Source organism: Limulus polyphemus, unplaced genomic scaffold, assembly GCF_000517525.1.
Source record: "Limulus polyphemus unplaced genomic scaffold, Limulus_polyphemus-2.1.2 Scaffold5193, whole genome shotgun sequence".
Classification (NCBI taxonomy): Eukaryota; Metazoa; Arthropoda; class Merostomata; order Xiphosura; family Limulidae; genus Limulus; species Limulus polyphemus.
The window spans coordinates 6,347-20,486 of record NW_013670803.1 but is presented as its reverse complement, the minus strand read 5'-3'; the positions used below and the strand labels follow the sequence as shown (position 1 = coordinate 20,486).

Genomic DNA, 14,140 nt, shown 5'->3' with positions numbered 1-14,140 from the left:
AGTGCAGTTTTGATGGCAATGTGATTAGAAAGGCTGTGCCAGTGTAGTTGGAGGTAATAGTATAATTCCTCTTAATTTTTTCATGATTAACACATGGCAAAAGAGTTATTAATAACCATTTGATAGTGCTTTCAAAAGTTTTGTGTTAAGGTTGAAGCCTGTACTTCAGGATATTTTGTACACTTGACATGAATTAGCTGTTTCCATTTAACTGTCATTTTTTTTCTCTTTCCCATTGGCTGCCATACGGTATGCTGTGAATTATGTTATTTCTCTAGCAGAAAGTTTCCACCCAAATTGAGCATCATTTGACTTTTATGAAATTGTTAAAAATAAAAACACTTAATTATAGGACTGCAATGTAGGGTAGATTTTGACCTTTGAAGATTCAGAACACTTTACCAAATGAAAGTTTGAACCTTTGACAGTACTAATTTGCTTAATTTATTAATGATGTCTCTAGAACTGGGCAAATTCATCAATTACCCATGTGCAGCAATTACACCAATTATTATCATGTAAAGTAATCGATTAATCAAAATTACTGTTTCTGATTATTACTTTAATGATTTCATTCATCAATTAATTGAAATTCGAATTACATCAGTTGTTATTAAAATCATAAACTAATCAAAATTAATATTTCTGATTATTGATGTTTTTGATTATTCACACAACTGATTAATTGAAATTATGTTTAAACCGAGTGTCATACAAATAATCAACTAATTGAAATTAGGGTTTGCTGGTTGTTAGTATGTTTGATTATTCCAACTATCCAAGTAATAAAATTTTGCCACCAAACTTGCTTGCCCTGTCTTTGTTACGGCAAAGCTACTAAGGCTGTGTAGAAGAGCAATCATGTTTTTGTGTTTTAAATATAAAAAAAGCACTTTGTTTATGTACAAATATTTGTTGCTATGTGCAATTTTTATACAGTAAGCTCACATTGCAAAAGCATCCTGTTGAGACCAATCAAAAGAACTGTAGCTCATTTAAGCAAAACATTTAACATTCACCATTTCATACAGATTAACTTTCATAGTCTTTTCAACATAAAATTGTTGATTAATTAAACATACATACATAAACACAATGATAAATAAACTGCAAAACAGAAAAGAGTAGCAACAACAGTTTGATTAGAAAATGAATGTAGTCTTTCTGATTTTGAATATTAAGTCCTCTCACACACATATAGCTATTCTCGTTCAGTGCTGCCCTTTATGTGCAAAATCTTTTTTTTCATATGGCACAAGTACCTATGGTAAGTACCTGTTGGAAACAAAGTTTCAGTGTAGGAAAATTATAACTTCAATTATATTAAAAAAAGGTACAAGAGAGAATACTATTACCTGTCACTTTTTTGAATGACATTATATTTTTGGAAGCTGTAGATTTATCTTAATTAAAAGTTTTTAATTGTGTACCCATTCTTTTCTGTTTATCTTAATCTATACGTTGCCACAATTTGTGATTGTGGTTTTAATTCTAGTAAAAGTTATAGCTATCAGGGATATGGCTATACTAAAAGTTTATAGATGTTGTGTCCATTCCATGGACATATAAAAACTGAATGAATAAATAGGAAAAAAATATTAAAATTTTAACAGAAAGTAGGGACTGTTGCTGCAATAAAAAGTAAATAAACAAGTAGAGTGATACTTGTTGGTAGATTTTAAAATAATTTTCTATCCCTACTTTGGTTGGCAAATTTAGACTGCTTCATTTATCTATATGGATCACAAAACCAACCAAAGTAGGGATTGAAAATTGTTTTAAAATATATCTAACTAGTATCACTTCATTTGTTTGTTTACTTTTTATTGCAGCAACCATCTGTACTTTCCAGTAAAATTTTAATTATTTTATTTCTAATTTGTATACATCTTTGATGCTATGTGCAATGCTACATACAGTAAGCTTGAATTGTGAAAGCACCCTATTGAAGCCAATTAAAAGAACTGCAGCATATTTAAGCAAAGAAAATTTAATGGTCACTATTTCAACCAGGCTCACAGTCATAGTCTTTTTAACATAAAATTGTTGATTAATTAAACATATCTAATAAACATAAGGATAAATAAACAGGAAAACAGAAGAGAGTAATACTAACAAACTGTTTTATTACAAAATATATATGAAAATATTATAAGAGAGAGAGAGAGAGTATTAATACCTGTCATTTTTTTAACAATATTGTTGATTAATTTAACATAAATCTTGGATAAAGTTATAGGCCAAATGGATGAGTATTAATAATAAAAATCATTATAAATAAACAGCAAAATAACAGAGTAACAGTAAAACTTTTGTTAGAAAATAAATATAAACCATCTCATGTCTTGTACACAAGGCATCCAGTGCATTTTATTGAAGTAATGTAGTTGCTGAATATACCCCCAGAACTTCGTAATGGTCTAATTCAATGCATGAAAGGAGCTGCTGTGTATAATATTTTGGTAGTGAGTATATGCATATTTTTTGAAAGAACAATTGTGAAGTAATAAGCATTACACAAATCAAAAGGTTGAAGTTTCCATGTGATTTAATGTGTGATTATTATTCAAACATTGTCAAATGATTTTTGTCAATAAGAGAAAAAGAAACCTGACATTGCTTCAATGCTGCCTGATGAAACTTCAAATATTTAGAACTATTTTCAAATTCCTGAGTAGAGAATGAAACTTTGATCACAGCCCTAGTTACATGTAATTAAAATGAGTTTGACATTCAAAAATATTTGAAAAGAAAACATGAAATAGCCAATTTCTACACATAAATAAGATATATATATATATATATACATAATATTTATATTACTTTAAATAAAATAATGACCTGTATCTCCAGAATATATCTTTATTAGCTCAATTTCTTACTATTACAGTTTCATAAGGAACTATTTATAGTTCACTAATCCATTTGAAACTGGAGTTCAGGAGGATATATACATATTAACATTTAATACATTTGATATTTATGACACAGTTAGAGAACAGTAATGTTGTTGCCAATAGCAGACCTGAATTTGCTAATGGGGGGGGATTCACTAGAAACTGTTTGATAATACATCCAAAAGTTAAGGTGTACTTTTGTATACTCTGTATACATTGATTAGTTATGTTTAATTTTAAGTCATTCTTTTCCTTCCCATAGGCTGCCATATGGCATGCTGTGAATCATTATGCCTATAATGATGCTATTTTTCTTGCAGAAAGATTATATGCAGAAGGTAAGTGGAAAATTTGAATTTTTTGTCACTCAAGTTAAATTATTTTCTAAATATGCAGACTTCTTTGTAAGTAAGCTTTAGAAGGAGTGTAATCAAAGGATTTGAGTATACATATATTTATATACTACATGTAACAGTTTGATCATTAATATGTAACAAATTGTTGTTCCTCTGTAATATAATACGTAAAGAAACTTTTAATGATTAAGTACATTCTGCCCTTTTTTTCAGATAAAGTACAATATTGAATAAAAATAAACAGTTTAGTACAATTAAATTTGACTCCAGTTTCAACATTACATGTAAATAGAGCTAGGTAATTAGTGAAATTTGCTAATCAATAAATTGTCTGACTTATTAATCAATTACATTCAAGTAATAGGTTATTCTCATGAGATAGCTACAAACATAGATTATTCTCACCTGATTTGACTAAAAAAAACTTATCGGGTTTCAATACCCTCTTTGAGCAGACCACAGATAGCCTATTGTGTAGCTCTGTGCTTAACAGACATAACAGCAATATTTCAATTACTTGGATACTTGGAATAATCAAATGTAGTATTAATTTCAAATTCCTGAGTAGAGAATGAAACTTTGATCACAGCCCTACATAATCACCTTCATTCAGTAGAGAGTAGGGAGGTGGTATTCTGCCGGTGTAGATGGTGTTGAACCTCCAATCATGTGGTCCATCTTCATGCCGTGGGTCCCAGACGGTTCCTGGATGACTGGTTGTGATTGTGAATTTGCACACGTACCCTATTTTGTAGATCATTACAGAAATTGTCTCCTTCCTTTTTTCTCAACTTGAGGTGAAGATGGCATGGACCTTCCTCCTACCATGGGACGGATGATGTATGTCTTATGCCATGTGATTTTGGACTGGAGTTGACTTGCTGTGTACGATCTGCTGTGTTCTAGCCACTCTACACCATGAGGCACATCCATTTTATCCTTCTCCACCTTCTTGTTTGTGGATGGAGATCCTACATTCATTTGTGAGATTGGGATTTTTACCCACCCAGTTTTATCTCCTCCTATTTTCTGCTTGTGTATGTGACACCTATTACCACACAGGAAGAAGAGTATACCTGGTACAGAAGTGGTGTGGTCTCACATGTGTTCCTCTCTATGCTTTATGGGTGTTCTTTAAATGCTTTCAAAGAATACTTATCTATATCTCTGGCTTAACAGACATAACAGCAGTATTTCAGTTATTTGGATATTTGGAATAATCAAATGTAGAATTAATTTCAAATGTATGTGGTATCTCATGGACTAACAGCAGAGTAAAGAGTTAGGCCCTCTAATAACTGAAGGTTCTCAGGTTTCAGTCTATGATGTGTATTTTATTTCCTGTTTTGATTGATTATGAGAAAAAGAGACAAGAATCAGAAAAAAAATTTAGTAACACAGTTCACCTTTTAGGTAAAAAAAGAAGAAAAACTAAAAATACCCCCCCCCCCATACAAGTTACAAGAAATCACTGTAAAAGCAAGCACAAATAGCTACTAACATTATTCCACAGTTTGCTCTCCCTCCCAAAAGTGAGAGCCAGTTGATTTTGCAACAACACAGTCAAACCTTCTATTCACTTACTGTGGACATAAATAAAATGAAAGCAAGAGCTTCACTATCTCAGGAACTGAAACTTAAAAGCAAAAGTACTGTTCGAGTTCCCTTAAGGTGAAATTCCTAATATTTCATAAGAGCTCTAGTGCTCTTGTTAAAAGTGAAAGTTATACAAAGCAAATGCAGCAGAAATCTACTTGGCTTCTGCTAAATATATTACAAGAAATCTAAGAATACACACAATTCTGAGTTACACAGAACCTGGGCTCTCCAGCCCAAATACAACCTTAAATATGCCAATAAACTTCAGTTTTTTAGCACACAAAAAAATCATGATTTGCACTGGTTACCTCACTTTGCTAGTAGACTAAGGATGTAACAATGTGCAACCTTTGTCTGATTCACGACAAAAATGGTTCAGCACATTAATTAAATGCTTTGATATTCCTATAGAAAAAAAACAGACAACTTGCATTAGTGTGCTAACTCTCCTTGCTCAAGAAAAAGCAAAAGTTAGTAACTTGCTTGGCCATCTCATTGCATCCAAAAGGAAATTATGAAAAACAGCATAATTTTAAAAATCTTACACTTCAACTAAAGGGTTAGAAAACATATAGTACATATCTGTACTATAATAACTATGGTATTTAGTTTGTAGGTAAATTGTATGCACAGAGACACTTACACATATAGATTTTAATCGTGTATTGCATACAACTTTGGAATTATGCAACATAAAAAATAAGTTTAGCTAATTTTATCTCATTACTACCTATAAGCTAAGAAAAAATAATATGCTAACTTACGTAGTATACATACTAATAGGCTACTATAAAGTCCTAATTTTAAACCTAAGCCAAACATCCTTAAACAATGAGCTAATTATCTGCTAGTATACAGTACGGTACTAACAGAGAGCCTCATGGTAAATCATCATGAGAACTTTGCAGGAAAAGTGCATAGATATCCAGGAAGCATACAGTGTGTATTAGATCTGTGCATAGGGTGCTATTATCAACTGCTTGCTAATGTATGATCCATAAAGAAATGGGTGTGCTTCGTGATGTGTGGAGCATTGTTTTTTTTTTTACCTTTCTTTCATTCAGTGTATCAACTTATGTAAATAGATGAGAAACAGACAGAGATTATTTTAACTGATGATATTTTATTCTATGGTGAATAATATTTCATGCTTTGTGCCAAAGGAAAAAGTACAGTATACGTACAAATCAGAAGATTGTTGTTATGAACAAAGTGGGCTGGGTGGTGGTGTTTTTAATTTCTCGGCAATTGATTTTCTGTGACCAGAAAATTTGGCAAATTCTATCTATTCTGATTGTTGACCAATTCTGATTATCAGTAAAACTCTGCATAATATAAGATAATAACTTAAATAAACACAAAATAATGATTTAAAAACAGGAATATTAATATATATATTAATACTTAATTTCACCAGGCATAGCAAAAAAGCCTAGCCTTGGACTGCTATCATCCCTTTAGTTAAGGATAAGCTACCTAACACTTATGGCCTCTTTGACCTACTGCTGTCTGTACCAGCTAGTTCTGCTGAGGCAGAGAGAGGATTCAGCAAGATGAAGATTAAACGAGACCAATTTGAGATCTTGTCTGTGAGCTGACAGGATCACTGATCAACTTTTGGTCTTACTCCACTCACCTTTAATAAGTGAGTTTGATCCCATAACAGCTATCCATCTTTGGAACTCAGGATAACTTCACTTAAGGAGACCAAATGCTAGTAGGGTCCAGATTGAGAAGCAGGTGCAGGAGATTGATTAAGAAAGAATTCAAGAAATGGATGTTGGGACACCATCAGACACTGACACACTAGATTTCCTTTCATTATTTATTTTGATTAGGAAAGGATACTAATTTGAGTTTAACTCTTCACCACCTTAATCACATTAAAACTATTTGCATATTTTCCATACATTGCTAATTTAAATTTTGCTTATTACAAATTCATGAACGACTAATTAACAGCTGTTTCAGAATATGAATGAACTGATTGCTATAAAGTTAGTGGTAATGTAAATTGTATGATTTTTTTCCATCAAAAGTGTTTGACATTTTATTGACAAATATGTGTCAGGTAATTGATAGTGGGTTATTTGGGAACAAGAATAGATTACACTGACAGTGATGCAAAGATTTTCTTTCATTATTTATTTCAGTTAGGAAAGGAGGGGAACAAAAGAATAGATTACACTGGCGGTGATGCATAGATTTTCTTTCATTATTTATTTTAATTAGGAAAGGAGGGGAACAAAAGAATAGATTACATTGGCGGTGATCAGTAGCGTGCAGAGGGGGGGCGAAAGGTGCCTGGGGCCCCGGGCATCCATATCGGAAGGGCAAAGAGTCAAATCAAATAGTAGAACCCTTTCCGCCCTTCCACAAAGTCTTAGGTACAAGGCCCCGGGCATCATAGAACCTCTGCACGCCACTGGCGATGATGCATAGATTTTCTTTCATTGTTTATTTTGATTATTAAAGGACAATACTTTAAAGGGGAACAAAAAGCTACTGTTATACCATGCTTTAGAGAGAAATTAAAGGTCATATATGAAATAAAAACCATTTAAGTGGTCTTAAAAAATAAAATGGTTTGACTTGTGGTTTTTTTTCATGAAATATGATTTCACAACAAAATAAATTGAGATATGTTGATATTTTCCATTTCCTTTCAGTTCACATAACATTTGCTAGTTAATTCCGTGATTTTTCTGATAACTTCCACTGTAGGCCACATTTTACAATGAACTGTTGGATTGGGTCCTAAAACTGGTTGCAGGCCCCTAAAAATATATGTTTTGGGGGCCCGGCTGGCTCCCTAAAAAAGTTAAGCATTAGCCCTGGGAGATATGCCCATTCCTGCTGACCCTTTGATTGAATAAATCAGGTTGGTATACTTTTCAAAATAGGGAATTGCAGACACCCATTGCACTTCATCTGGTGTGACATTCATTTGGACTCCTTGATGCATTTACTCCCCCCCTTTCCAGTGGAGCAAGGGAGTCCTTTCCAGTTCACAGTCACTGAGGTGATGGACCCTAAAGTCTTCCTCGTGAGTGAGTTTAGATATTTTACAATGCATACTTCTGATTATCCACTCAGTGAGAAGAGAGCAAAGCTGGTTTCCCTCTTTCCATTTCCCCTGGATGCTTTTTCTCAGGTGGACAACAATAGACAAAATATAAAAGTGGGTTGAAGCAGTTCCAGCCTACTCTGGATCCTTCTCATACTGCTGGGTTCAGGATGACAATATCCTGTTCCTACAGTGGAGTACAGTAGTCACCTCTCTTGTTAATTCCAGCTACAGAAGTTTTCCCTGATTCTATGGCTGAGTCTGAAAGAACTTCATCTACCTCGTAATACTGGCAACAGGATGTCTGTGCTCTATTTCTACAGATGAGCGATTGTTTCATGTCCTCCTCATAATTCTGGATACAGGATGTCTCTGCCCTGCATTTACAGTTGAGTGAGTTATGATTTTGTCCGTAATACTGGCTACAGCTTTACCCTGTTGTTACATTTGTGTTGAGGCAATACCATAACCCCATAATGCTGTGTTCGGTTTGTTGTACTTCTTGCTCCTATGGTGGTTTTGGGAATTTGTATGGTTAAGACCGAAAGCTCACTTTCTCTTCATAATTCTGGTTGCTTGATGTATTTACTTACGGTTGGGGTTGTTGGGTATATATAACATGGTCCACATGCCCTAGCCACTTTGTTGTTATTACACATTTTTTTCATTTCCAACTCCTTAATGCTGAGGACGAATTATGGAACCTTGTCTGGTTGAGTTTGAGAATGTACATAGTTCCTGCTGTTTATATGTTACTGTAGCTTGCACCTATCAAACCATTTTCTGCTTGTGCAAGTAACTTTCTTTTCTGCCCATTTTGGATTAATTTCCTACTTCCTGGGCAATGAGCATACCTATCCCTGAAGTAGTGCAGTACCTCACACCCCGGTGTGTTTCATTTTCATCCCTAAGTACACCTGTTCATTCTGGGCAGTTGCTTTCTGCTTGGTTTGATATTTGTGCACCTACACCAGCCCTCTCCATCTTTGTGATCTGGGATTCTGTGAGAGGAGGTAGGACTGCATCATAAGTTACCATTTTTCTTACACTGATAAGTACTTACCTCCATTCACTTCCCACCCTTACTCCCCACTGCTGGTGTTCTTATTTTGGTACCTGCCAATTCTTTAAAGTGATGATTGAGTATATGTGGCACAATACTATTGGTGGAGAATAGTCACATGATATGTACATGTTCAGAAAGGGTGTGAAACTGATGGAGTATGAAGACTGGTGTGCTGATTGCAAATTTTTTTTAGCATTGCTTAGAGAGCAGACAAGAATGGAGATAGCTTTGTGTATGAGAGGAGGAACGTACCTATCAGAAATACATTTTCAGCATAAAAAAATGTTAACTTCTCAGAAAACTGTCATCACTCGTGGTTGTGCCCATATGTGTCACTTTCACTGAGTTTTGTTGGACCACTGGAGCCTCTTTCAGGATTCCTTGGATGCCCCTCTCTTCCTTCCTCCTTCTTTACAGACTGACTTTTCCTTGTGTTTGAATCAAGACAACACCACTATAGGTTTCCTCTTCCTCCTCCTGTACCAGAATGTCATCTTTTCACAGATGTTTATCTGGATGCTCGGGAGGTTTTGGGGTGGTGGAGTCCTCTCTCCATATCAATCTCTTGGAGTTCCTTGCAGTTTGTCAGGCTTTGGTGCACTTCTTTTTGGCCCTTCAGTGTATGTCAGTGATGGTGCATTCAGACAACATGACTGTGGTCTTGTACATCTCCGGGTAAGGGAGCATTCAGTTGAGAGACCTCTGTTTATGGACACTAGACCTCCTCTATTGGGTACATAGCCATCAGTTTCTTTTGTTGGCTTGTCATATTCCTGGTGACCTAAATCTTGTTGTGGATTGTTTATAATGCTCTGACAGGATTCTCCCTATGGAGTGGTCAATAGACCCGTGGGTGTTTCGGGGGCTCTGTGCCCAGTAGTGGGTTCCAGATCTGGGTGCCTTTGCCACTCATCTTAATTTTCAGTTTCCCAAGTTTTAGTCTCCTATTGCGCATCTTTTGGCTGGAGCTGGGAATGCTCGCAATCGGGATTGGATGGGTCTATACCTGTATGCCTACCCTCCAATTTGTCTGCTTTCCTGGAGTTTTTCTATCATTCAGACCACTCTCTGTCAAGTTTTATTGGTGGCTGCATTCTGGCTGGTTCATCCATGGCTTCCACTTTTGTGCCAACTACTGGTGTCACCTCCTCTTCCTCTCCTTCTTTCCCTACCCTCCTATATCACCCCCAGTATGCTGTGTGCCATTCATCTGTTTCCACACTCTGTCCTTTTGTGTGTGGCTTTTGTCCAGAATTTGGGCAGGATTTTGGAATGTGTGGCATCCTTGATTTCCCATTCTGTTTGTCCTTCCTCCATGTCTGTGTACTAAAGGAAGTGGTACTATCATTGGTTCATATGTCATGGTTATCCTCTGTCCTCATTTCTTTCATGCTTTGTTGGACATCATAAGTGCTAGTATGTGGACCACTCCTTTACTTCCCATTATATTCACCACCTAGTTGATTTTTGTTTTATGAGGTTTTTGTCATCCTCCTGTTGCCATTTTGCACTCCATGATTTCTCTCTGAGTGGATAAGTGCTCCTTTTTTTTATTTGCAGAAGCCTTTGTCATATATTTGGATCCTGCTCTGTGGTGAGTGTTGCCTGACCAGGTATCCATATTCTTAAATCTGCACTGTAAGACCTGTGTTTTATACATGCCCACTGTTGAGATGGGGTGGTCTGCAAGACTGCTTGTAGGAATGAATGCCTCACAGTATTTTGCTTAATAAAGATGTTTGCCCCAGACCAAACACTCATGGACTAACATGAATAAAACAGACAAGGATTACTGCCCATCCCTGATTATCCATGTTTTGTGGGTCATTGGATCAATTTGTTTTTTAAAATAAGAAATCGTGGTCATCCATTGCACTGTCTCTAGTGCTGTGTTCCTCCTGTCACTCCAGTGAGCTGTTTCCCCCTTTTTTCTAGTGGAGTATGGGAGTTCTTGCCATTTACCAGTTCCTAGCTTCTGGGGTGGAAGACCATGGAGGCTTCCTACTGATTGTGTTCACTTCCACTCAGTTGAGAGTAGGGTGGTGGCTTTCTGCTGATGTTGTTGGCATTGACCCTCATCTTACCATGGACCTGATGTACAATTCCAGATTCCACGTGGTGATAGATGATGTATTCCACCACCATGCAGTTCACTCCTTCGGCTGACGCACCCTCCTTCCTACCATCCCCTGGATGTCAGTTCCTGGCAGATATGGTAATGGTTGTTGTTGCAGGTCTTTGGTACAGAGGATCTTCTTTCCTGTCAGTTCCCATATCATATCCTATCATGGGCTGGATATTTCTATTATGGTTTGTCTGGTGTTCGTTGAGGTAGATCTGCCATGTACGGTCTGATGCATCCTAGCCACTGTACATCAGGGGTCTCTTCTTTTCTTTAACTTTTAACGGGGTCCCTGCTTTGGTTCTGCCCTGTGACACATTTCTAAGGAGCGAAGAGTATACCTGGCTCAGAAGTGGTGCAGTCTCCCATGGATGTGTTGTTTTCCACTTATTTTAAACCCCCCGTGGTCTTCCTTTGGGTGCCTCCTAAAGGGGGATCATCTTCTCACTGGATCCTCCTCCTAACCAATATGGGATTCTAGCTATTTGTGAGAAGAGGTAAAACATTGTATCAGAAGTTAACATTTTCCTAAATTGAAAATGTATTTTTGATAGATGCTTATGTCTTCTTACATTTCCCACCCTTTCTTCCTGCTTCTGGTGTTAGTTTTGTATGTACTGCCTAATCATTTTGGGCTGCATGGAAGAGAGAGCACTGGTGAAGGTAGGAGTTGTGACATACTCCTCTTGGTGTAGGGTTACTGCTTGTTGCATGACTATTTGCATGTTAGCATGCAGATGTCTCATATTAATACATGTTAGGGTAGGTGGGAGTACCAAGACTAGTGGCGAGCAAAAATTTGCATATATAGGGGGCAATGCAAGTCAAGAAAAGCTTTTTGTGGGTGGAGGTATCTATCAGAAATTCATTTACAGTTTAGGAAAATGTTAACATTTCTGTATGTGATAATAACATTTCCTAATATTAAATGAAAACAAAAACTAAAGCACCACCTGAATGCACTTTTTTTTACTTACTGCTTTGAATTTGAGGAACCCCATTGAAAGTTGCATGTTAACAATGCACAAAAAGCTGCTAATTAACAATGGTGTTTTTTCCACAATAGGGTATGCTTGCAGCTTGTTTACATATGGTCTGAATATTAATAATCATGCCTGAATTTTCAGCTGACAAAAACATACCAATGTCCCTTGATGGTCACTGCCTAAACACTACAAAGGTTGAGTACATTATATTAAAACAATTATAGAGTCTTACCACCTTGTTATAGTCTATGTTGCCATTTCCAGTCAAGCTCTCTCTGATGACTGTACATCTTGACAATAACCTTCCATTGGAAGAGGTTCTGTCATAAGGCTGCTATGTCCAAAGTATACCACCCTATAGAGTTTTTATACTCCATCTAGTGTATAAGAACAATGGTTTCTCAGCACCAATTCCAAAGGTTTGAAAGCATAGAAGTCCATAAGCTCTATGTCTGACAACTTTATTGGTATATCTTTGTTTGGAATAGCATGAATACCTGTTTCATTCTTCAGCTGCTTGAGATATGTGATGGTTGAATGGAAACTATGACTGGAAGCCTTATTTTGATGACTCATATCCTTTTAGTCTTGTTTCAGATGGAGATTCTTCTTGACTTTAATGCTTACTGTTGCCTAGGGCAAGTGGATGGCTTTTACCACTGCCCTTTGTGTTAGTGGCTCACCTGTTACAATACACCACACTTTACTTGCAGGTCTCTCTTTAAATATCCCTGGTGCTCCAAGTTGATCCATATTCATTTGTTTTACAATGCCATTAAGTATAAGGGATATCCCCATTTTGGAATCTAAATTCCCAACATGAAAACATCTCTGTAAACCAAGTGTATGAAAATTTTGTGTAGAAAAGAACTGTTACATACCCTTCTCATAAGTGATCAATTTTCAGGTTTATCACACTACCTACAAAATGTCAAGCAATGTAAAATTGTAGTTCTGATACATTCCATTCCACCAAGGCTTTACATAGGCTATAGTTGTGATGTGACTTGCTGATTTGCATATTCAAAATTGTTTTATTATAACCTTCTGTAGAATAGAATCCACTGTCTTTTTTTTCCAACTAGTCATCATTAATTTCGAACCATGGTACATGTATACATGAAGCTTTGTATTTATGTATATATTTGTAAGAAAAAGACAAAACATACTTTTGTCTTTCTGTTGTATTAATAACAAACACAAACTCTTTACTTATGCTAGTCTTTCTCTAATATTATGTAAGAAGAAGTATTTTAACTTAATTATCAATGTATTTTAATTACCAACAACTTACAATAAATGTACAAAAATACTATCTTATAAGAGAAATGTCCTTTTTTTTTGTCGAGGTAAAAAATGATAAACTTTTACACACAAGGAAATGTAAGCATTATAATTTTGTGCTGAATCATAAATTTTTAATTTTACTTTTCTCCTCAGTGGCATCTGATGATGCATTGCACCTGTTGGCAACATGCTACTACCAAGCAAGAAGAACTGTCTCGGCATATTCTGTGTTACATGCAAAAGGAAGTAGAACTCCGCAGTGTCGGTTTCTTCTGGCAAGATGCTGTGTTGATTTAAAAAAGTGAGACATTTTCCAGGATTAAATTTTGTTATATTATTTAGTTTGGAGCTAGAAATTTAAGATGTATAAACAAATTAGTTTTGTTTATAAAATATCTTTTGCATATTTAATCATGTATAGCAGATACTTCGCACTGTCTGAGACTGATTGCTTCATGTATAGCTTATTAATCTTTTAGATAATTAGGATCTTCTTCAGAATTAAAGTTATCTCATTTCTGATAGCATGTACAATACATGATCTCTTTAATGTTAAAACTTTGAATTTTGTTGTTGAAATGCATCCCTCTTTAAACATTTGCTGGAAGAGTGTGGTGCTGTGCCATTGTCATAATTTCAAAACTCATAAGGATATGAGATATTTCTGGGTAAAGAAGATTTTATTAGATTTTTTTGTAAAGAAAATTTAATCAGAAACTGTCCTTTTTTGTTTGTTTTTTTTGAAAAAAAAAGGTAAGTT

At 35.5% G+C, this 14,140-nt stretch overlaps 1 protein-coding gene across 1 annotated transcript in view; it reads left to right on the top strand.

Moving 5' to 3' along the window:
• Positions 1-13,681, top strand: part of LOC106472249 (cell division cycle protein 27 homolog) — a gene marked incomplete at its 3' end in the record, with an annotated part of 25,000 nt that extends 11,319 nt beyond the window's left edge. The window contains exons 2-3 of the mRNA XM_013932877.2: positions 3,160-3,235; positions 13,534-13,681. Of these exons, the coding sequence (XP_013788331.1) occupies positions 3,160-3,235; positions 13,534-13,681 (224 nt within the window). The remainder of the gene's footprint in view (positions 1-3,159; positions 3,236-13,533) is intronic.
• Positions 13,682-14,140: the final 459 nt, after the last annotated feature.